A 26,478-nucleotide genomic window follows, 5' to 3' on the forward strand; every position below is an offset into this window, starting at 1 on the left:
CACCTATGTTGGAGAAAACAGAATTTATGTTTACCTGATAAATTACTTTCTCCAACGGTGTGTCCGGTCCACGGCCCGCCCTGGTTTTTTAATCAGGTCTGATAATTTATTTTCTTTAACTACAGTCACCACGGTATCATATGATTTCTCCTATGCAAATATTCCTCCTTTACGTCGGTCGAATGACTGGGGAAGGCGGAGCCTAGGAGGGATCATGTGACCAGCTTTGCTGGGCTCTTTGCCATTTCCTGTTGGGGAAGAGAATATCCCACAAGTAAGGATGACGCCGTGGACCGGACACACCGTTGGAGAAAGTAATTTATCAGGTAAACATAAATTCTGTTTTTTCAGGGCTTATTTTGCTCAATTGATTACTATCAACTAATTTTACAATAACTGATCGTATATTCTATTTCTTATCCTAATCTCGGTGTGAAAATTTAGTTAATGACTTTACTTGATAGCTGAATCATTGTCATCATTTGCATCCAAAAAAAACAGATATACCCCTTTATTTTATGGGTCATAGAAGGCAAATTAAACTTTTGTGTATCAATCAATTGTGTAACCGACCACAGCACACCTGGTCCCATCCATGACACACCCATTGTTTTCGTCCCTCCAATCACAGCCACATCCACAAATCCCTGGCCCACCACTCACAGGTTTTTCTCCCATCCTAGCCTCCAGGAAATGTGAAGTGTGCAATAGAAGCCAATTGGAAAGGCATTTATTGTCTCTCAGTCACTTTAAAGGGATATTATTTTAATTAACACTGAATAAATGTTAGATATAATGATGTAAAGCCTGAGAAAAATATATTATTATGGAAGAAATAAGTATAAAGTTTCAGTTTCTGATAAGCACCGCCATGTTGTAACCTTGGTTTCTCTAGTTTAAAAGCTTGTCATGAGCGACACTGGAGGAAATCTCGGAGTTCTGCTGACTTTCTTCACTATAAGTTCATCTTGAACTCTTACTATTCTGCCTTTAATCTATATAAGCAATACTACTTCTCCACTCTAATCTCTACTCTTTCTTCAAACCCAAAACGTCTGTTCTCCACATTCAATACTCTTCTCCGCCCACCCCCACCTCCCACCACAACTTTTCTCTCAGCCCATGATTTTGCCAGCTACTTCAACAACAAAATCGACTCCATCAGAAATGAAATCAGCTCTCAACATACTACCGATCTCCATCCCCCTCAAAAGCTCACAATCATCCAAAACCCACATAGCCATACATTTAGCTCTTTTGCCCCTGTTACAGAGGATGAAGTTTCTGCCCTTATACTATCCTCTCACCGCACTACCTGTCCCCTCAACCCCATCCCCTCACAACTACTCCCCTCCCTCTCTTCTATCCAAACCCGATACTCACACACATCTTCAACCTCTCGCTCAGCACTGGTATAGTTCCCACATCTCTTAAGCATGCATTAGTCACACCTTTTCTCAAAAAACCTTCTCTCGATCCAACCTCCCCATCCAACTACCGCCCTATTTCCCTACTACCTCTTGCCTCAAAGCTTCTTGAAAAGCTAGTATATGCACGTCTATCCCATTTCCTTACACTAAACTCCCTCCTTGACCCACTGCAATCTGGATTTCGCCCCCTTCACTCAACAGAGACAGCAATTTTTAAGGTTACCAACAATCTACTTACAGCAAAATCAAATGACCACTTCTCTCTACTTATCCTCCTTGATCTGTCTGCAGCCTTTGATACTGTCGACCACCCTCTTTTGCTCCATACCCTCCAATCCTTCGGCATCTGTGACACAGCTCTCTCTTGGTTCTCTTCCTATCTGTCTAACCGTACCTTTAGTGTAGTCTTCTCTGGGGCATCTTCTGCCCCGTTACCTCTTTCTGTTGGAGTACAGCAAGGCTCTGTCCTTGATCCCATTCTCTTCTCTATCTACAAGTCCTCAGTAGGTTCCTTAATAAAGTCCCACGGGTTTCATTATCATATGTATGCCGACGATACCCAAATCTACCTCGCTGCATCAGAACTCTCTCATATCTCATCTTGGATGTCCTCTCACTACCTCAAGCTAAATCTCTCCAAAACTGAGCTCCTTATTTTCCCCCCTTCTTCCAAAATCTCCACCTCCCATGTCTCTATAACTGTTGATAACTCCATCATTACCCCAACCTCACATGCCCGATGTCTTGGGATCACACTGGACTCAGATCTTTCTTTCACTCCTCACATTCAGTCCTTGGCTAAAGCCTGCCGCTTCCACCTTAAAAACATCGCTAAAATTTGACATTTCCTTACACAAGACACAACAAAGATTTTAATCCACTGTTTCATCCTTTCCCGTATCGACTACTGCAACTCTATCCTCTCTGGTCTCCCTAGCTGCTGCCTATCTCCTTTACAATTCGTAATGAATGCCTCTGCCAGGTTCATCTTCCTTGCACGTCGCTCTTCATCTGCCGCACCTCTCTGCCAATCCCTTCACTGGCTTCCTCTTGCCTCCAGGATTAAACACAAAATTCTCACTCTGACATACAAAGCTCTCAATTGCACTGCTCCCCCCTACATCTCAGACCTTGTCTCCAGATACTCTCCCTCCCGTCCCCTTCGCTCCGCTCATGATCTCCTACTCTCCTCCTCTCTTGTTACCTCCTCACATTCCCGTCTTCAAGATTTCTCCAGATTGGCTCCCATCTTATGGAACTCTCTGCCTCGCTCCACAAGAATCTCCCCTAGTTTTAAAAGCTTCAAGTGCTCCCTGAAGACTCTACTATTCAGGGACGCTTAGAACCTACACTAACCTTCCTATCTCCACTGCTATCCCCTAAAACCCCATAGCATGTAAGCCTATGAGCCCAGCTGTTTGTAGTTCATCTTCATAAGAGCCGACTACAACAGAGCAACTCTCGGCAGGACCCTCTCTCCCTATTTGATACCTGTAATCATTTTTATATACCACCTATGTTCATAGCGCTGCGAAACCTGTTGGCACTCTACAAATACCTGATGATGATGATAATAATAATAATATCTTACTCTGATGATGCCAGTTAGAAACAGTTGCGCAAGAGCTACAGTAGCAAATCTACTCAATAGAGGGCCCTGATGCAAATTTGTTTTTTGGTCTCCTCCAAAGATAACTCAGTAGGAATAGTAATAATATACATACTGCTCTGTATAATGATTTTGAGAATGGATGGATAGATAGATAGATAGATAGATAGATAGATAGATAGATAGATAGATAGACCTGCAACCTGCACCAATAAAATGCTCCCCTGCATTAGTATTGTACACATTCTGCACATGCTTAGGTATAGATTGGCTGCTATGACCCCCCCCCCCCCCCCGCCACCTCCAGCACTTGGGCACTGGTCCCACATCACCGGCCGCACCAGTAGTAGTTTCACCCCTGAAGAGCTGCTAACATCTCAAAAAGGTTTAATGTCTGTTACATTTTGACTTCTGTGTCCATAAGAACATCATTTAAAACACCTTGTAATTACATTTCTGTTGTGTTGCTATAGAAAAACAATGTCCTAATGTTTTTAAAACATTCTTTTTGCTTCAATTATTTGTAAATAGCCAAACTCCACTCACGATTTGCCTTATTTGGTGCTTTAGTCTATGACAACAAGACTACTAGCAAGTAAAGGGATATGATACGCCAAAAATGTCCTTTTGTGATTTAGACAAAGCATAATATTTTTTTGTAAAAGTTTCCAATTGACTTCTATTATTAAAAGTGCTTAGTTCTCATGATATTCTGTGCTGAAGAGATACCTAGGTAGGCATCTGGAGCACTACATGGCTGGAAATAGTGCTGCCATCTAGTGCTCTTGCAAATGGATAACATTCAAAACTGCTGCCGTATAGTGCTCCAGAAATGGGTTGGCGCCTAAGCAAACATCCCTGCTTTTCAACAAAAGATACCAAAGGAACAAAGAACAATGTATAATAGAAGTAAATTAGAAAGTTGTTTAAAATCACATGCTCTATATGAATCATGAAATAAACATTTTGGGTTTCATATCCCTTTAGTATGAAGTGAATTGTTTTGCAGTTGTTATCTGATAAAGCCAATTAGGGATATATGTGTAGCAGGGTTAGCCCTGAGAAGTCGGCAGAATGCATTTTCAAGGTCTAAAAATAAGAAAAAGCTCTATTTTTTCAGAGCTAATTTAAATGAAAAGGGGACAAAATAATTAATATATTTATATTGCAAGGTTGTTTCATTACAGACAACTAAACATTTTTATATAAAATCTCAAGATATTTAATGTCCCTTTAATAGGAAAGGATATTATAATTAATTTGCATGTGCACCTAAATAGGTTTGGGCTGTGGATATTATATAAAGGGGCTATGTTGTTAAAACAACACTAGTCTGTTTGGGATTAAATAAAATTAAAAAAACTCAAAACACCTCTGCATTGTGTTATTCAGGTGTTTTCTCTGCTCTAGATAAGCAGTGAAGATCATTTAAATCAGTGCCAGAGCGGTATCTGCATCCAGCACTTGAGAAACCCTGCTGCCTAAATAATAGCGTCTTTAGTTTGTGTTAAGCACAAAATGCCTGGCTGTATAGAGTATCCCCTGGCTACAGCAGTATGCAGAGCTCAAATCCATAAACAATGAATTGCAGATGCTGGTTTAGACACAGCACTTTTTTTTCCTTGTAAAATAAAATGGGAAAAAAACATCTAACGTAGCTAACAAACAACACACTATTATGAGTGTATGGGATGTAAGTTTGTGTGTGTCACAGAGCATTTGTTTAAAATCTAAATTAACTTCCAAATCTAATTAAGCCCTCAAACCACTACTACTGCACAAGCGAAAAGAGTTTGTGCCTTTGGGTGACATGAAATAGAAATGAGGTTATGTGTGTTCCTTATGTGTGTTCCTTGTATTAAAGTTTCTGTAAGGTGTGTGGGTAAGGGTGGGAATTTGGGAGGGTCCAGGATTAGTAGAGATGTCCCCTGATGCTAAAAGCAGCAAGATGGAGAGAGAGTAGGTGAGGAGATTTGTAGCATTGAGTATTTGTATGAGGTGTTGCAGTTTAGTGACAAAAAGATTTTAAAATAAAAAGTAGTTTGTGAGAACTGAGGTATTGTCAAGAAATGAGAGAGGGGCCTATAAAAACATTATGTGGAGGATGTAAAAAGGAAAAGCAGGCAGGAAAATATGCCTAAGCAGTAAATGCATAAGACTTTGTTAACAAGGAAAATATGTTTGTCTGCCTCAGTGGTAGTTCAAATGTTCTTTAAATCTTGTATAATTCTTAGTGCTGTCACTTAAGATGTTCACTTAGAGAGATGGGATCTTAGAAAGATAGAATTCTCTGCAAATGTTCTCCCCTAGCTGAAATTAAATTTATAAGCCTCTGTAGCCAGCTGAGTTTACTAAATTAGTTGATTGTAGACTAGAAGATAAATGAAGACCAGGTAAGAAAAGTAAAATTTAGACCAAGATCAAAAGAATGGATTCAAGTAGACCAAATTGGGGGGGGGGTATAATTAATTTAGCAAAGTTAGCAGATTAAGGAAATATACATGGTGGGAACAGGATTTGAGCAGATACAGTGGTTTCAGAGGGTGAAATACACATGCCAAAACAGATTTAAAACCATAAAAAAGTGGTCCAGGAAGAGAAAGGGAAAGGGACAGAGAGGGTGAAATACACAAATATCAGCATGTTCTCTACAGCGGGCCAGTCAGTTGCCTTACCCACTATTAAATAAGTAAAAACTTTAAATTTGTTTTACCATTGTGTAGGTGGCAAATTCACTAGTACATTTGTGTTGTAGACTTTTCATAAATTACAACACAGCTAATAATTTGCAATAATTAGCTAAGTATTTGATCACATTTTAGAATTTTAAGTATATTGGCAGTTGAGTCTTCTTTGACCTAGAAATGTTAGTTGAGAGTTAAGGTTATGAATGTTATGATCCATAATCTTTTGTCATTTATGACATGATTCTTCTTTGGTCAAAAGACTGAGCATTTAATTTGAAAACTGTACATCTGCCATTTAAATAGATACTTAGACCAAATGCTTCTTTAACCATTACATTTCTGTATAAAGACAAAGATTGTTTAATGTTGGGGAGGTCCATTGTGTAGGTGTTGTGGACCCTTGGCTCAGGATTTGATGCAAGGGGTCTCGAGGATCATGGCACCTACGTTGTTGTGATGTGCAGAATGCTCTTGCTCTGGATATCTCTTCTTACCGGCCAATTCCCCAGCCGTTTGTTGTTTTTTGCAATCTGCAGATGTCATGTTGGTTCTTATATGCGGTTGACATTTACTGGCCTCTTACTGCTCCTCTTTGTTGAGTCTCAGGTTAGGAAGTACTTGGCATTTAGGTGCGTCTGCATACATAAGGTATATAAAGAACTACCTAACTCAATATATTTGGATTTTTAAAATTGGTCCCACATTGACATATTTGGCCCTGAAAAAGCATTGTTTTCAAATTACTGAGAACACGACGCTGACTTTGCTTCCCCACATACTAACCATGGGAAAGGAAAAAACCTAAGTTGTTACTAGCAGAGTCCTTCACTGAATTTTGAAAGCCTAAATATTGTGCGAACAATTGAGGTTTGTTTAGTCATATTTAGACAGCCCTAGAGTTATAAATGCTTAACAAATCGTAGAAATTAAAGGGACAGTAAAGTCAAAATTAAACTTTCATGATTCAGATAGAAGTAAATTAATAGTTGTTTAATATTGCATGCTCGATTATCAAATTTGCTTTGTTCTCTCAGGAGTGTGCACGTGTCAGCTCTGAATATTAGCACTAATTATTGCACCACTGTATTTATTTGTATCATTGCATTAAATTAGTGTAAGATAGTCAACAGTGAAATAAATATCTATGAACAAGTAAATTTGATTTTAAAACCAACTTGTTATAAGTAGTGAGGATGCTTTGTTAATAATAAAGTTAATACTAAAATAAGTTACTTTGACAGTAAACTTACAGTGAGCCAACCTTACACCTATACATTATCTCTTTATCAGGCATGAGTTCTGTAAGCCACATGAACATTAGATCACTCTACACTAGGCGGCGCTAGAGCATATGAGTGGAGGTGCAGGAGCAGTGACATTTCACACTATCCTATGGAAATCACAAACAGCAGTTGGCTTTGGCAAAACATAGATAGAACAGTTTAAAAGAGACGACAATGACACTTGCCATGTCAGGTGGAATGAGGCAAAGGGTAATATGTAGGTGGAAAAAAAGAGACTGCATTTTGTTTGCTGTCTTGATCAGTAACTTGCGTTTAACACAGGAGTAAAAAAGTGCAAAATGAAACAGAAGTGAAGATATTTTGGTTGAGCAGAATCCGCTCTTGAGAGCTGTGTGTGAACCTTGGATCAGACGGAGAGCTTTGTGTGAAACCTGGATCAGATGTTAATTCCTTTAAAGAGAAAAAATAAATTAACATCTTTTATGTAGGGGGGGCAGTCTTGTAGATTTTGTCAGTGGGGAGGCCCGCTGCCTTAAAAATCCCTGCCCTACAGCTATCACTAGATCTGTTGAACTGATACGTTATAGTTAAATAAAGGAGTAGTGTAACGTGTATTCCTATTAAACAAATAGAGGGGGGCAGCTGATTAATAAATTGTTGGCACACAACTATCACATATTAATTTAGCTTGTTGATAAGAATGGTAATGTACGTATCGTTAATATATTTTCAGCTAAATTTGATGTGTTAGAAAGTAGTATACATGAATTATTAAAGATTGTTTAACACTTGGGATTAACATCCAAGACTGTTTAATTATAGATATATTTGTGTTACGGTATTTCATAAAAACTGTTTGAACTACACAATAATGAAGATCTAATTATTCCTCAAAGAGATTACTTTTTTTATTATGTTGCTGCACTTTTCCTTTATAATTATTTGGATTCCTTAATTTTCTTTTTTGTTGCCTTGGTTTTTTTTTTTTCTACATAAATCACCTCTTTCTTAACCATGGGTTTTTAATCCCAGTCCTCATGAGCCAATAAGGTCAGATTTTAACCATATCTCAACTAGTGCACATGCTAACTAACCAACTGCTCTCACCTAAGGTAACCTTGAAGTCCTGTTAGTGGATCCTGAGGACTAGAATTAAATAACCATGCTCTAAACCACTCTGTTGTACACTAGTTTGGGGAGGATGGGGTGGAGAGGGAGGGAAGTGGGTGTTTGTAAAATGCATGGGTGCATTTCAATGTGAAATATAAGCATTATTGCAATATACTTTTATCAGCAAAAATGCTTCTAGTAAAGTTATTACTGTTTTTCTGCAGCATACGAATATATCCTGTGAGGGCACGTGCACTTGTATTCATACACCTTTCCAGCTCAGAGATCTGCCCGATCTGTATTGCCTCTGAAGATGTAATTAGTGTCTTACAAGCCATTGCTGACTCTGAGAAGGTGTGTTGTTTGTATACTAGTGCACAAGCCTTCACAGGATATGTGCATATATCGCAGAAACCGTAATGACTTTTACTAGAAGTGTTTTTGCTGATGAAAGTATATTGCAAAAATGTTTATATTTCACATTGAAATGCACCCATGCATATTTTATTTTTGACCTTTCTATACATTTAACCCCTTAACTTCCAGGACTTTCAGTAAAGAACTTGCCCAAAATACCAGATCATTTTTAGCATTTTTGCTATGACTCCATTTAAACAGAAATAGAGCCGGGACCAGCAGATGATTATTACAGATGGTGAGACACATAGTATCACCGTCTGTAACGATCTGGCATCTGCCTTCATATGGAATCGGAGCACCATTCGCGCTCCAGTTACATATGAAGACAGATGTGATGAGCTCAGGAACTCTAGCTCTCGGCTGTAACTTAACAGCATGCTGGAGCTTCCTGCAGCTCAGACATGTATATATACGTCGTGCAATAAGCAAAGTTCTGCATTACGTATATATATTATACTTTATTTATGAAGCATACATATTATGCAGCGCTGTCCATAGATACAATTCATTTAAATAAAACAATATAAGACTTGTAAGAGACAGGACACAATTTACAAACACATACAGGAGGAATTGAGGGCCCTATTCCCGTGGGAACTTACAATCTAGAAGGGTAGGAGGTTGAGAAACAGGAGGTGAGGACTGCAAGATTGAAAAAGAGGTTAATGCAGAGTTAGATGAGGGAAATGTTAGGTAAGTGAAGTTAATTTATTATTGAGTTGGGTGGTAGGTTTCCCTGAACAGAAAAGTCTTCAGGGAGCATTTAAATGAAGAAAGATTAGGGCAAAGCCTGACAGCGCAAAGGAGAATGTTCCATAGGGTAGGTGCTGCACGACAGAAGTCCTGCAGTCTAGCATGAGAGGAGGTGATAGTCGTGGATGCAAGGAGCAGGTCATTGTTGGATCTTAGTGGACGGGCTGGAGTATATTTGTTTATTAGAGAGGATAGGTAGAGGGGAGCGGCGTTGGTGAGAGCTATGTATGTAAGGGTGAGAATTTTGAATTTAATTCTGCTGTGAATGGGGAGCCAATGAAGGGACTCGCAGAGAGGTGCAGCAGATACAGAGCGACAGGAAAGGTGGATCAACCTGGCAGAGGCATTTAGGATGGATTGAAGGGGGGAGAGGCGTGAAAGAGGAAGGCCAGCGAGTAGGTTATTGCAGTAGTCAAGTCGGGAAATAACATGGGAGTGGATTATTTGCTTTGTGGTGTTAGCGTGCAGAAAAGGGCAAATCTTGGAAATATTGCGTAGATGGTTGCTGCAGGATGTAGAAAGTGATTGGATATGGTGATGAAATGGTGATGCCGTCAACAGGGATAGAGAAGTCAGAAGTCGGCGTAGAGCTTTAGGGGGTGGATAAGAAGGACCTCAGTCTTGTACATGTTAATCTTTAGGAGGGAGAGAGAGCAGGGGTGGAGAGGTAGATCTGGGTGTCATCAGCATAGAGGTGATATTTGAAGCCATAACTGTTGATAAGTTTACCCAGCGAAGAAGTATAGATGGAGAAGAGTAGAGGACCCAGAACAGATCCTTGAGGTACTCCAACAGACAGAGGCATAGGAGAGGAGGAGTCACCGGCAAATGACACTGAAAAAGATTAGTGAGAAAGATAGGAGTGAATCCAGGAAAGAGCAGTGTCACAGAGGCAAAAAGAGCTAAGGGTCTGTAGGAGGAGGGGGTGGTCAACTGTGTTGAAGGCATCTGAGAGGTCAAGTAAGATGAGTATAGAGTAGTGGCCAATATTTTTAGCAGAGAGAAGATCGTTAGTAACCTTGGTAAGGGCAGTCTCAGTTGAGTGTTTGGGGCGGAATCCAGATTGCATGGGGTCAAGCAAAGAGTTGGTGGACAGGAATTTTGATGTTAGTGGAAGCAGTGATATGGGGCGGTAGCTTTCAGGAGAATTAGGGTCGAGGGATATATATACGTAAAAAAGGGTTAAGTGGTTAATCAGAGGACATTGCTTCCTGTGAAGGGTAATAGTATGAAGGAGAAATAAGAAGAGTGGGAGAAGTCCTAGTGAAGATGCTTATAGGGCTCGCTTTATCAAGCCATGGCGGATAGGGGCATACATATGTCCGCCCCAGCTCGCCGCAGGCAGAAATCAGCTGGAAGTATTCAGCATTCCACGCTAGCACTATTTTGCACTTGTGTGCAATACCGCCCCCTTTCCAAGCACTGCCAATCAGGTGCGGGCAGAAGTTGTCAATCTCCCCGATCGGACTAGACCGGGGAGATTGAAATTCTCCATTGAAATTCTCCATGGCTATTATGCAACATATGATTTTTTTTAGAGCTACGCAGTTCTTGTGGACTGGCGTGCTTTTCTTTGGCCTATATGGCGCATCTTGTGACCGGGCATGGTCACATTTTCATTCTCCATTTCTGTATCGTGACTGAGTGGCAGTGGAGAGGCTCAGTTTCTCTACTTGTCTGGGTCATAGGAGATGACGAGTGCCCCAGCCATTGGGGGTTTGAGGTGCCAGTTATTTTTGTCCAAATTTGTCTGGTCAAGTTATGGAGGGTTCTGATTTTTCTGAGGAGGATTTCTCAGACTCAGATTCTGTTTCCTGCTTAGATTGTATGGAGGCCTGGGTAATCCAGCCCAATCATTTATGTTCCGTATGCTGTAATAGAGTACTCTTTTCTTCCTCTGGGGAGAGATTGGAGTCCGCTGAGCTGTCCACCTCTGAGGATTCTGTGTCCCGTGAGGCCCATTCCCTGGTATTTTCTGTTCCTACGCAAGCAGTTGTCCCAAATTCCGTTACCCCTTCTCCGGAAGGAGGTTTCTTTCCAACAGATGTTGCCGCTCTGTTGCGCATGGCCATATTAGTGGCATTGGCGCATTTAAAGCTTCTTGAGGGCCTGCAAAGAGCTTATCCGTGTCCTTTTTATCTGGCAGGTTTTTCTTCTGGGGTAGCGGTTCTCTCTGAGGCTTCAGGGGGACAGCCGACAGGATCGGGGCCCTCAGATACCCCGCCGAAGATGAGTTTTGCCTTTAGAGTCAGTCTAACTCGCCTGCGTGTATTGCTGCGGCAGATACTGGAGGCTTGGGAGGATTTTAGTCTTCATTTGCCTCCGTATCCTCAGTCTTCTGATTCTGATGGCGAACAGCGCTAGACGAGGGGAGGATGTAGATAATGCTCCTGTCTGTCTTTTGCTTGTGTATCTAATCCCGGTGTTAGCTCTTGTCCCTGACAGGCTAGCCCTGTCAGTGTTTCTTTTTCTTTCTTGGCGTTCACCTGTGGATGCGGCCTACTTCTTTTGATCCGATTAGGATATGTTTTCTTTGCAGAGCTCGAGACTGTTGTAGAACTTTCCTTTTCGAAAACTTTTTTCTTCTCTTTGATTTTGGATACTAGCGATTTTCTGGTCGCGATGGTTGTTACAAAAAAAAAAGGTTCAGAGACAAAGTTTAAACCTCAGAGCTTATGTGTTTGTCATTGTCTGGTTTTGTTTAGTCTAGCCCTGCTGGGGCTTAGAACTTTCAGTTAGCCCTTGAACAGTTTGGTTGTACCCTGATCAGCAGGCTGGTCCTTCTTGGGTACTAGTTCACTCTGTTCTTTTGGGGTTATATAAGACATTTTGTATCCTTGACAACAGGCTGGTCCTGTTTGGGTATTAAGTTTGGTAACCTCTTGTTATGAGGTTGTTTTTCTTTTTTCTACAAGTTATTGGAGGCCCTTCTATCCTAGATATCTGGCTGGTCCTTCTTTATTTTGTCTGATGTTGGTCGTACTCGATACTAAGTGTTTTTGTCCCTGCATAGCTTACGTGGTTTGCTGGCATTACGAATTCTGCTATGTCAGTGTATTTATAGTTCCTGAGGTACAGGAGCTTGACTCCTCCCTTCCGAGGGGGGGGAGGATCAGATGACTGCTTGGAGATCTCCAGTACCTGGTGTAGGGGGCGATGATTTCCCCCTATTGGTACTCCTTGTGGATTGGATTTCCAAATTTTCAGATCTCTTTTCACCAGTGTTTCTCTCCTCTTTTTTTGAGGATTGCTATGCTTTTCCCTTGCCTTTTGGGGTAGGTCTTTCAGTCATCTGGTTGCAGAGACTCGATTCTTAGGGACCCTTTTTTGTCTTTGCAGTATCCCCCTTTTTCATCCTATATACTTGGGTTTTTAGGATACTCGTTCATTCGTTAATTCCTTGGGCTGTAGGTTTTCTGAGGGTTGATCCAGACTGGATCTTTAGAGACTGTCATTCTCTCAATCATGGAGTTCTGATCTCTTTTTGGTCCATCCTTGGCCTTCAAACTTTATGGGTGTTGTCTTAGTGGCCTTTTTAGGCTGAGTGTGCAGTCACTGGGATACATCTTGAGAGATCAGAGTTCAGGACCCCTTGAAGGGTATGGACATTTTCAATTCCAGGTAAACTTTGGGGTTGTTCCGTAAGGTTTTTTGGTCTTGATCCAGCACCTGGTTTTCTAACCTAGTCCTTGTCTTTGACTTGGCATTTGGTTGATCTGTTTTTCCAGATTTTAATAGTCTTGGATCTGTCCGGCATTCAGTAGTAGGATTGTTTTCCCGGTCCTGGGGAAATCTCCTTGTGCCTACTGGGGCGGTCCATTTTCTCTCTTCTGGAGAAATGGAGGAAGTTTTCCTGGAAATTTCTTTACTGGAATATTCCTATTTTCTTCGTTTTTTCCTTCTATTTGGGAGGATCTGGTCTACTGTGCCTATCCAGTTGGCTCCTTCTGAGATAGTTTCCTCATCTGACTCTAGGAGTTCAGTGGGTCGAGGGTTTCTCTTGTCTGCAGTGTACCCTCCCTTCGGGTTTCTGAGGGGTAATGAGGATAGGTATCCTGGATTCTGAGTTAGTCTCTCTGGGTGTCGGTGCCTCCTTCCTGCTTCTTACCTTAGGATCTCGTGGTTGGGGATTCATTACCTGACCTCCAGGCCTTGTCGATGCTGGGGATTTTTAATCTCTCTTGTCCTTTGGGACAATGACAGTCGCATCTGTGATAGGACTGTTCGATCGGAGTAGGGGTTCAGGATTTCTGACTAGTCTGTTTGGGCATCAACCACGTATCCGGTTTTCCGAAGAATCCTTACTTAGGTTGGGAGGCCTTGCAGTAGATTTGGGAACCTTCCCTTAGTGGGTAGTTGGCTCTTCCTTATTGGTCAGGGTGTTATCCTCCCTTACCCCGTTTTCTAGTTGGGGGGGGGAGTTGGTCCGCCCTGCTTTTCAAGTTTTTTCTCTTGTTCCTTTCCAGGTATGTCCTGGTACAAGTTGCAAGCTACTTCGTTGGTTAGTTACTAGGGTTTGAAGTTTAGTCTGACTGCCTATACGATGGAAGCCTGTGGCTTTTGTTTGTATCATGAACGGAGGTTACTATTCCATTCCTGTTCTGCTCCCGGGGTTTCTTTCTGTCCTATGGGTGTTCAGTTCTTTGTGCTAGTGGGACTTTGGTTGTGGTTAAGGCTTTACATTGGCTCCTTTTGGATCCATGTAAGAGGTGATCTGGAATTTTTCCTTTATCTTTGCTCTCCTCCGTCGGTAGAGTATTTTCTACGGGACTTTGTCCTCTTGCAGCCTGGAAGCTGCTCTCTTTGAGTTATGCTAGGGGCTTCTCTCTTTGTTTTGCCCTTCTCTTCGGGGATTGTTTCTGGAGGTTCTTTCAGACCTTCTTATCTGATTCTTCCCTTCTTTTAGTTGGGAAAATGTGGTGTAAGGGTTTGTTTGTTTATCCCTTGCCATTGTTCTTGGAGAGGTGTTTATGTGGGTGCCTCTAGTGAGTGGGACTTTTATCTCCTCAGAGGTCTTTGTGCTCAATGAAGTCCAGAATTTAGAGTGATCTCTAATTGTGATCCGTATGGTTCTAATTGTTGGGCAGTTACGTTGTCCTCTTTCCATATTTTTGTTTTTTCTGCTTCTGTTGAAGTAGTTTTTAACGGGTTGTATCAGGCTGTGGTGCTATCAGATTGGGCCGCATTTTTTATTCCCGCCCGTTTGCATTCAGTGTCCTCTATAAGCTTGGGTATTGATTTCCCAAAAGTAATGAATGCAGCTGTGGACTCTCTCCCCGTTTTTAAGAAGAAAAACTTAAATTATGCTTATCTGATAATTTTATTTTCTTCTGTACGGGGAGAGTCCACAGCTCCCCGCACATTTTTTTTCTGTGGGCAGCCTTAAATTCTTTTTTAATCATTCTTCTGGAACCTTTTTTTCACCCTGATATTTCTCCTACTATTCCTTTTTCCCTTGGCAGAATGACTGGGGGATGAGGGAAGTGAGGGAGGTATTTGAAGCCTTTGGCTAGGGTGTCTTAGTCTCCTCCTGGTGGCCAGGTTCTGTATTTCCCAAAAGTAATGAATGCAGCTGTGGACTCTCCCCGTACAAAAGAAAAGAAAATTATCAGGCAAGCATAATTTGTTTTCTTACAAACCTGGGTTAGTGGAAATGTCCAACCCTGTAATATGCACATTGGTCAAAGGATAGCAAAGTAGTATTTGAAATGCACAGCAATGCATTTTATTTAACAGATGTGTTGCTATATACTTCTGTTAAGAGGTGTCATTGCTTATATGCATCTTTCTATAGATATGGTGCTGCTGGATATGTTTTCAGTGAACTTATTTGATTAATATATAACATTAAAAGCATTAGTAAAATCATATGATATTGCTTATTGCCACCTATTGAGGATCATATAAGTGTTTAGAAGATTAGAAGATTCTAAATATAACATAAAATTGGTAATGCTTCCAGAAACAAAATGTGTATTATATCAAGCCAGTTGTACATAAAGTCAGATTATTTCATTTAAAAATGTTTCATTTCCAAATGACTCATATGTACCTGTAAAATGAGATCCTTGCAATTCTAGAGGAAAAACGTTTTATCTAGTTACTAAAAGTAGCTATATTCCTGAAATACATAACTGTATGAATGAGCAGCACTGAACTTGTAAATCCCACTGCAAGAGTGCCCTTCTAATCCTCTCATCTGTAGTATTTTGACATTATTTTTTTAAAGTTTCTATATGCTTCTGTTAAAGGGACAAGAAACCCTGAATATTAAATTCATGATTCGGATAGAACATACAATTTTAAACAACTTTCAAATTTACTTTTATTATAAAATATGCTTCATTCTCTTGTTATCCTTTGCTGAAGGAACATCATTGCCTACTGGCAGCTAGCTGAACACATCTAGTTAGCCAATCACAATAGACAAATGTGTGCAGGCACCAATTACCAGCTAGCTCCCACTAGTGTAGGATAGGTGCATATTAATTTTCAACAATGGATACCAAGAAAACAACATTTGAAAATCGTGATTTGAAAAATGTATTTAAATGACATGCTCTGATTCTTGCAAGTCTCATTTGTACTTTCCTATCCCTTTTACATTCTTGCATAGCACTACTAAATCTTCAAACTATAACAAAGTGTCCTCCTATTGAAAATGTTCTTACAAATATCTGGACACACTGAATGGAACCTTAGAGAGAAATATTAAACTAGTGATTGAGGGCACTCTTTGTGAACATTTAGATCTCATGTGAAAACGCTAATTTATTGGTATAGGTATGGACTTTCCAATCTAATGTAGAGAACTAAACAATGTTATGAAAAACAGTTTATTAATTAGTAAATATATATCAGCACTATTAGACAATATGTGTGTTACTAAGGGTTCAAAACTGCATGTGATTATAAAATAACTTTCAAGTTTACATTTATCATCAAAGTTGCTTAGTTATCTTAGAATTCTTTTTTGAAAGCTAAACCTAGGTAGATTCAAACTAATTTCTAAACATTGAAGGCCGTCTCTTATCTCAGCTAGACAGTGCTACTTCATGTGTGTCATATAGATAGCATGGTGCTCACTCCCGTGGAGTTATTTGAGTCAGCAATGATTGGCTGAAATGCAAGTCTGTCAAATAAACTGAGAAAAGGGGGCAGTCTGCAGATGCTTAGATGCAAGGTAATCAGATAGGTAAAACGTGTATTAATATAACAGTGTTGGTTATGTAAACTGGGGAATGGGTAATAAAGGGATTATCTATCTTTTTAAACAATAAACATTTTCAAGTAGATTGTCCCTTTAAACATTTTTTACAATTAGTTGCATTGATGTCTTGTTACAAGTGGTACTGAATACAAGCAAAACCAAGCGCGCAACCAGTATTCATAAGAGGTCATAGTGGTACATTTTACATGTTTTTTTTTTGTTTTTATGGAAACCTATTTAGCTAATCCAAAGGCTTTTTATTCAGAGGGTGTCCTTAAAAGAGTTGCTTTTGTTTCTGTAATCTATCGGTATAACGATCTGCACTTGCTCGTTATTCTGCCTGCATATTGTATTAATAATTGCTGTAACATTTTATTTCACAATTGCCTATTTTTGTACTTATCTGTTCAGTTTTATTCTAGCTGCTTCCTATGAATAACAAGTTTATAATTAGCAATAGATTTTAATTCATTTTAGAAGAATTACTAGAAGTGGTAATATGATATAGAGTTGGGGCTTCTGGGAATATATATTTTTATTGCTGGCTGAAATGGACTGTAATCCTAAAGCAGATAAGGAAAGGGCAGACAAAATGACTCAGGATATTATCACCATTAGGACAAGTTCTTGACTGATTGAAATACATGGTATATTGTGCAGAATAGACATTAAAGGGATAGAAAACCCCAACATTTTCTTTCTTGATTCAGAAAGAACACACAATTTTAACCCTTTGAGTGCTAAGCACTTTCCCACCTGGATGCTAAGCTGTTTTAAGTTTCTTTTTTTAATTTTTTTTTTTTTCTTTTTTTTCCAGTTACCTTACACTTACACTGTTGGAAAGGTTAGGCGATTACCTTTCTAACGGTTGGTCTTGGGGGTCTGTAGCTGCTTAGATGTCTAGATACAGGCTTCTAAGCAGCATGCCCCCTGCTCCTATACTTAACATTGTAAATGTTAAATAAAGTTGCACGGTGACGTCATCACATCATTGCGCATGATATCACCACGCATAACGTGAAGCCCCAGTGCTGCCTGTCACTATGCAGGCCCGATCACCGGGGTAGGAGCAGGTGAGAGTCCCCAGATCTCCCTCAAGGTGGGAGAGTGCTAGCAACGGCTCTGAGCCATCGTTAGCACCAGAGTGGGAAACTCTGCAACGACTCAGAGCTGTCGTTAGCACTCAAGGGGTTAAACAATGTTAAAATGTACTTCTGTTATTAAATTTGCTTCATTCTCTTGTTATCCTTTGCTACTGGCATCTAGTTAGCTAATCACAAGATACAAATGTGTTGCAGGCACCAATCAGCAGCAAGCTCCCACTAGTGTAGGATATGTGCGTATTCTTTTTTAACAAGTAAGAGAATGAAGCACATTTGAACACAGAAGTGAATTTAAAAGTGTCTTAAAATTACATTATCAATCTGAATAATGCAAGTTTAATTTTGACTTTCCTATCCCTTTAATTGCCAGTAGAATATATTCTTCTGACTTTTAATAAACCAGTACTTAAAGAACATTCTAATGCAAAAATAAAATGAATTTCAAAACCATTCCTTATTAAAGTTTGTCCCCAGGCATGTACCAGAGCCATTAATAATTTTCGGCTATATGTATATACCGCTCCTGATTGGCTCACAGGCTGTGTCAGATGCAGAAATGCACTGCAGCGGCTTAATGTGACTTTTCTGTGTGCTTAGCCTCTGTGTCAGGGTTATAGAAATAGGGGTCGGAGGTCGCCATGTTTAGAGGTCTAGAGTTTTTTTTCTAAAGGATTGTGATCTACCCCATAGTTAGCAGTGAACATTTGTGTAATGATAAAAATGATGTAATGAATTACATTGTAGTCATTTTTCTTGTTTCACTTTATAGGGGGTGTTTAAAAACCTATTCGTTTTTGATCCTTTGAAAATGCCTGTTCCTTTTGTCAGGCGTGTCCCTCTCTACAAGATTTGCTGTATCTGTATTATCAAGTGAAGATTAGTAGGAAGCACTAAAGATAGTGTTGCGTTTTTTTAAATATACAATTTAAATATACTCAGGCAAAAACTTGATAAGAGTTTTTTGTATTCAAAGCAGCTTCAGGCTCTCATTCTTTCCCAACCCCTTCTGTGAAGTTGACTTCTAAAAAGGAGCCACACTATATGGCCAAATGTATGTGGACGCACTTACTAATCATTGAGTTCAGGAGTTTCAGCCACAACCATTTTATATCAGGTGGGAAAAATATGCAGCAAGTAGCCATGAAAATTCTGTAGACAAAAATTGACAGTACAACGGGTACATATGGAAGGACTCAGTGACTTTAAACAGGGCATTGTCATAGGATACCACTTTTGCCACAAGTCAGTTCAAGACATTTCTGCCCTACAAGATCTGCCCCGGTTAACTGTATGTGCCATTATTGAGAGGTGGAAGCATTTAGGAGCAACAATAGCCCAGCCACAAAGTGGTAGACAGTTTTTTGTGTATAAATCATCTATCATCTGTTGCATCACTCACTACACAGTTCCAAACTGCCTCTGGAAGCAACATCAGCACAAGAGCTGTGCGTCAAGAGCTTCATGAAATGGGTTTCCATGGCTGAACAACATTACACAAGCCTCACATCAGTATGCACAATACCAAGCATCTGGAGTGGTGGAAATATATTCGCTCTCAGTCTGGTGGAAATATCTGGGTGTGGCGGATGCCAGGAGAGTGCTACCTACCAAATCTGATATTCTATATTAAATGTAGTTTTTGCCAGGCTTCCACATTTTCAGTTCATCAAAACTGATTTTAGATTCTTGGTCAAATTTTGAGATCCTGCAAATGTGAAGAAAATAGTTTAAATAGTATGTATAACGAAAACACACAGTAGCAAAATGCTGTTTTCCCATAATGCATTTAGGGTGATGATTTGCATGTTTCCTAGCTGCAATTCATTAGTGGAACAATCTGTTGTTTAAAAGGATAATCCCTATAAGTATCTCTGTTTTGTAAGAACTACTCACTTAGCTGCTGCTATTTAGTGCATGTAGCTTACTTCATAGTAGCCAAAACTGACACTTGGTCTCAAAGGTACCAGTATTAATACCCTTGAAATATAAATGTAACCCCAACCACATATCAACCTAAGACTCCACAACCTCTTTCACAAGTCAGCCCTAGAAGTGACCTTCCACACTCAACACAAATTAAACCTGACAGCACCTATCCCCCTTAAAACCATACCTTCCTACAAACTAAACCCACTTAAAATTATTATCTCCCCTCATACAATTAACTATATATATATATATATATATATATATATATATATATATATATATATATATATATATATATATATATATATATATACACACACAAACACACACAGTATCTCACAAAAGTGAGTACACCCCTTACATTTTTGTAAATATTTTATTATATCTTTTCATGTGACAACACTGAAGAAATGACACTTTTCTACAATGTAAAGTAGTGAGTGTACAGCCTGTATAACAGTGTCAATTTTCTGTCCCCTCAAAATAACTCAACACACAGCCATTACTGTCTAAACCGTTGGCAGCAAAAGTGAGTGCACCCCTAAGAGGAAATGACCAAGTTGGGCCCAATTAGCCATTTTCCCTCCCCGGTGTCATGTGACTCGTTAGTGTTACAAGGTCTCAGGTGTGAATGGGGAGCAGGTGTGTTAAATTTGGTGTTATCGCATTCACACTCTCTCGTACTGGTCACTGGAAGTTCAACATGGCACCTCATGGCAAAGAACTCTCTGAGGTTCTGGAAAAAATAATAATTTTTGCTCTACATAAAGATGGCCTAGGCTATAAGCATATTGGCAAGACCCTGAAATTGAGCTGCAGCACAGTGGGCAAGACCATACAGCGGTTTCACAGGACAGGTTCCACTCAGAACAGGCCTCGCCATGGTTGACCAAAAAAGTTGAGTGCACGTGCTCAGCGTCATATCCAGAGGTTGTCTGGGAAATAGATGTATGAGTGCTGCCAGCATTGCTGCAGAGGTTGAAGGGGTGGAGGGTCAGTCTGCCAGTGCTCAGACCATACGCCGCACACTGCATCAAATTGGTCTGCATGGCTCTCGTCCCAGAAGGAAGCCTCTTCTAAAGATGATGTATGAGAAAGCCCGCAAACAGTTTGCTGAAGACGAACAAACTAAGGACATGGATTACTGGAACAATGTCCTGTGGTCCGATGAGACCAAGATAAACTTATTTGGTTCAGATGGTGTCAAGCGTGTGTGGCAGCAACCAGGTGAGGAGTACAAAGACAAGTGTGTCTTGCCTATAGTCAAGCATTGTGGTGGAAGTGTCATGGTCTGGGCCTGCATGAGTGCTGCCGGCACTGTGGAGCTACAATTCATTGAGGGAACCATGAATGCCAACATGTACTGTGACATACTGAAGCAGAGCATGATCCCCCTCCCTTCGGAGACTGGGCTGCAGGGCAGGATTCCAACATGATAATGACCCCAAACACACTTCCAAGACGACAACTGTCTTGCTAAAGAAGCTGAGGGTAAAGGTGATGGACTGGTCAAGCATGTCTCCAGACCTAAACTTTATTGAGCATCTGTGGGGCATCCTCAAACAGAAGGTGGACAGCAAATTTACACTGTTATACAGGCTGTACACTCACTACTTTACATTGTCGCAAAGTGTAATTTCTTCAGTGTTGTCATATAAAAAGATATAATAAAATATTTACAAAAATGTGAGGGTGTACTCACTTTTGTGAGATACTGTGTGTGTATGTATGTATATATATATATATATATATATATATATTAGGGTTGCACCGATACTAGTATCGGTATCGGTACCGATACCAAGTACTTGCATGAGTACTTGTACTCGTGCAAATGCACTGATACTTAAACCGATACCTCCACTTACTACCCATATGCTATCTTGTGGTGTTTTTTTCAAACTGCATGTTCCCATTTCATTTAAAGCTTGAGTGGAGACTAAACTAAAAATTGTTTACTACTGTTCTGCCAATACAAATTGCTCTTATTTGTATTATTGTAGGAGAGATCACTGTACCTCGTTCAGACAAACCCCTGAAGTACTGGGCAGTTAATAAACTGAGATTTCCAGCTCTGGCTAAAATGGACCAAAAATATATTTCTGCCCCATGCAGTAGTGTGGAAAGTTGAACCTCCTTACTGATAGCAAAAACAGACTTATAGCTGAACATGCAGAGATTCTTCTGTTCTGTTCCTTAAAAAGAACTTGCCACTAACTTTTGAAAAATTATTCTAATTGCTAGATTGCCTTTTATACTGCTAGTTCTCATCTTGCACAATTCTGTTCAAAACATACTGTACTCTGAGGAACATCTTAGCTTATATAATTGCAGGAAGAGTACTCATAGGAAAAATTAAGTTAATCCTAATGAACACTCATCCTGCAATTATAGGACTAGATTTAGATTACATTTGATTGGTAAACTTTACCAATGCTCTGTTCACATTTCCAACGCCATAGCCTTTAATGGAGTAGGACGTGTAATGAGAGCATTGATAAAGCTTACCAGTCAAATAATCTAGCCTATAGTGTTGTTCACCATGATTAAACAGTATTCTGTTCTATTTTTTACTGTATGGCACTTTTGGTTGGTTGCAATTTTATATTTGTTATTTATTGTTGTTGTTAATATATTTTATTGTAATATCTGTATTTCTAAACATGTTCTGTGAACTATGTGACAAACAAAACCTATTTTATTATTTCATAATGTCTTTTGAGCTACAGTCCTTCATAATTATAAAGAAGGAATCTTAAAAAATTAGTCTGTATTGTGCTTGGTAAACTGTCACATGACATAAAAAAAAAAGTATCGGTAATTGGTATCGGCGAGTATTTGAAAACAAGTATCGGTACTTGTACTCGGTCTTAAAAAAATGGTATTGGTACAACCCTAATATATATATATATATATATATATATATATATATATATATATATATATATATATATATATATATATATATATATATATTTCAAGTAAGGAGCATTTCTTACCAACTTCTAACGGATGCATGTAGCCACAGGTAAATGCATATGCAGGCAAATAATTTCATGTTGACTAATCTGGAGTAATGATGAAATGAACTCTCCAACAGATTCAAACACTCCCTGCTTAAACTTTGGGTTATGATGTTTGGTGTCTATGAATAGCTCACTTAGCTAGATATATAACAACATATTTTATTTTATTTTTTGGCATGTGTTATAGAGATTTATAGAACACAGAGGCCTGGCAGAACTCCTGGAAAGTAAATCTTAATTGCATAACATCTTAGTATTGTTTATTTAATTTGTTACAGATATTACATGTCAAGTTGTCTTGCTAAGTGTATGATATTGTTTGCCGATAGTTTTATATGTTACATATATTCAAGTCATTGGTGTGAATATCAGTGAGTGCTATCATTTACCATCCTATTTCAGACTTTTGCCCCTTTTGCAGTACATTGGAGTTTGCCATATTTAACTCAGGTGTTTTTTTTTTTTGTTTGTTTGTTTTTTTAAATTTCTGTAGCAATCTAATCCTTTACAAAGGCCGTCATTTGAATTAGTAAATATGATTAATTACAAACGCAGTATAACAGACAAATCTTATTTATTGCAATTGGATTGGCAAAATATACACTGTCATTGCAAAAGGTAATTAATCCAACATTAATGATAATGGTTAATTGCAATCATAAAAAAGTATTCTAATTATTTTTTTTAGTTGTCTACAAATTTATATATATATTAAAGGGACAGTCAACACCAGAATTGTTGTTGTTTAAAAAGATAGATAATCCCTTTATTACCCATTCCCCAGTTTTGCATAACCAACACTGTTATATTAATACACTTTTTACTGCTTTGACTATCTTGTATCTAAGCATCTTCTGACCGCCCCTAATCACATGACTTTTAGTTATTATCTATTGACTTGCAGTTTAGCCAATTAGTGCAGTGTCTGCCACAACTCACGGGCGTGATCACAATGCTATCTATATGGTTTACCTGAACTGCTCTCCCCTGCTGTGAAAAGCAAATACAAAAGCATGTGATTAGAGGCGGCCTTCAAGGCCTTAGAAATTATCATATGAGCCTTTCTAGGTTTGCTCTCAACTAGAATACCAAGAGAACAAAGCAAAATTGTTGATAAAAGTAAATTGGAAAGTTGTTTAAAATTACATGCCCTATTTGAAGTTTTTTTTGGCCTTTACTGTCCCTTTAAGCTTAGAAATGTGTGTGTGTGTGTGTATATATATATATATATATATATATATATATATATATATATATATATATATATATATATATATATATATATATATATAATGTGTGTGTATATATATATATATATATATATATATATATATATATATATATATATAATTGTTTTATATAATTGTTTACATTACATTGCATTATAAAAATATGTGCAAGATGCTGCTTTTAAACAGACTAACACTGGTTTTTAAGAAGTCAAGGCTGTGAAAAATAAAGTCCAAATTTTAAAGCTGCTTGAAAGTTATTTGATGATGGGCTTCAATTGAAAAGCTAGCTGGTGATTGGTTGGTGGTTATGGTCACCTGTCTATTGGTCCCTTGTAGTGCTTTGCTACTTTAGAGCTGACTGTTTAAACTTGTATGCACTTTTATGTTCCTTTAAGAATGGAAATTGTTTCTCTTACTGGATAGCGGACATTGGCACTGTGTTTATTGAGGAAATACAATTGATTAGGAATATTACAAAAGTGAATAAAAGAGCCTCTAAAGCAAGCTTATTCATAACTGCCGCTAACTCGCCTTCTCTGGTTAGCGCAGCCGACTTAGTTCGAGCTCAACCTATACTTTAAATGGATATTGCAACCGTTCTGACTTGTGCTGATATTACAAGTTGAAAGTTATAGTTTGCACTCTAGTGGAAGCCAAAACTACACCAGAATATTTAGCATGACTTGAGACCTGAAGTAAACTGTAAGGGCAAAAAAAAAGTTACACAAAACACTTGTGAAACACATAAAATAAAGTATTACTCACATATATACACTTTTTAATAAAAATGTATCATTTAAATATTAATAAAAAGGCGTTAAAAGGGATATGGTTTATGACAAAATGTATGACTAGGAATGTAATATGCACGCTTATGCGGAACTTGTATTATAGCCCTTAATGCCTGCTCATAAACAAACCATAGGACCATAAAAATGTATTTACTTTAAAGGGACTGTCTACTTATAATTTTTTTATTCTTTACAAATATAGATAATGCCCTTACTACCCGTTCCCCAGCTTTGCATAAACAGCATTGTTATATTAATATACTTTATAATCTCTAAGATTTTCTGTTTCTAAGCCCCTGCAAGCCGCTCTTTTCTCAGTGCTTTTCTTTAGCTTTTTTACAATATTGCTCATAGCCAGACAGTGCTAGTTCATGTGTGCCATATAGATAAGATTGTGCTTAATCGCGTTGAGAATGATAACGGTTATGCAGTAACCATTACTAATTGGCTAAAAAACACTGAGATAAGGGGCAGGGTAAGGGATAATCTGGAGAGCCTTAGATACAGGTAATCATAGTGGTAAAACATGTATTAATATAGCAGTGTTGGTTATGCAAAACTTGGGAATGGGTAATAAAGGGATCTATCTTTTTAAACAATAACAATTTTCAAGTAGATTGTCCCTTTAATTCAGCATTAACATTTAACATTTTAATGTGTTCACAGTTTAAAAACTATTGTAATTCATTTAGGTGTTTATACAGAAGTACCCAAACGTTTCAAATAAGTAGCCACATTTTTTTCATTTGAAAGCCTGCCAAACATATTTTATAACTTGTATCAATGAAAAAAACTAAATATACTTCTATATAAACAAGCTTGAAATGTGCAGAAATTGGCCAGTTGGAAAGGATAGAGGAGTAATGTGAGATACGGCCTGATGATAAAAGGATCTTCATAGCTACGATAAATTGTCTGTTTGTCTCGCAATCCCGGGGTCTGGACATATTTTATTAAAAAAAACTATCTGTCTTGACAAGTGGCAAAAAATATGGCTAGCTCCTGAGCATACCTAGGTACGCTTTTCAACAAAGAATAACAAGAGAACAAAGCAAATTTGAAAAGAGAAGTATATTGGAAAGTGGTTTAAAATTCTAGGCTCTATCTGAATCATAAAATAAAATTTTGAAGTTTTAGGCCCTTTTAATCTGTTAAATTAAACTTCTCATTGGCAACCTTCCACTTTGCTGCGTACAATTTGCTTGTGAAAATACAGTTTAGCTATGGTTTTAATGACCTAATAATGTGTTAACTGATTATATAACATTTTCTGGATTAGTTATGTGAAATTATTTTGTTTTCCTTTTCTCCCAAGGTGACATTTCGGACAAGAATCTATCACTGTAATATTAACAGCCAGGGCGTGATCTGTCTTGACATCCTGAAAGATAACTGGAGTCCGGCCCTAACTATTTCTAAAGTTCTCCTATCCATCTGCTCACTGCTTACAGACTGCAATCCTGGTAAGAATCGTTAATGATATTTATAGATCCAAACTAATGTTTAATGAGTTAACATGAGTAATCCTTAGCTCCAGTTCTTGCTGTGTCCCAGCACATCAGAATATAAGAGCCTGTCTACTTCATCTGATAATCAGTAACTCAGCCGGTTTGGTTATGGAAATTTGTTTCTTTATGTTGTGGTCTATATTGGTGTCTTGAAAACTCAGGTTAAGAAACATTAACGAAACATAAAAGTGCAAAAGAAAACACTTTAATGAGTTATATGCAAGCAATAGTACAGTAGATAAATGCAATGCTATATGTGTTTAACTCCTGAAAAATGGTTAAACACATAGTTAAAGACAGCTCTAGGGGAGCAATTCACTACTGGGATGAACACATCTGTTGAGCCAACAACATGAGACAATGTGTGTAGCCTTCCTTCCTCCTAAGTGAGTACTCACAAGAAGATATACACTTGCGTAGACTTCC

General features: G+C 38.6%; 1 protein-coding gene across 2 annotated transcripts in view; it reads left to right on the top strand.

The window, feature by feature from the left end:
- The window catches only part of LOC128660401 (ubiquitin-conjugating enzyme E2 E2), a 746,956-nt gene that overhangs the window by 646,663 nt on the left and 73,815 nt on the right, over positions 1–26,478 (top strand). For both annotated transcript variants that reach the window (XM_053714227.1, XM_053714226.1), the window contains exon 5: positions 25,860–26,007. In XM_053714227.1, the coding sequence (XP_053570202.1) occupies positions 25,860–26,007 (148 nt within the window). The remainder of the gene's footprint in view (positions 1–25,859; positions 26,008–26,478) is intronic.

Source organism: Bombina bombina, chromosome 5 (genome assembly GCF_027579735.1).
Source record: "Bombina bombina isolate aBomBom1 chromosome 5, aBomBom1.pri, whole genome shotgun sequence".
Classification (NCBI taxonomy): Eukaryota; Metazoa; Chordata; class Amphibia; order Anura; family Bombinatoridae; genus Bombina; species Bombina bombina.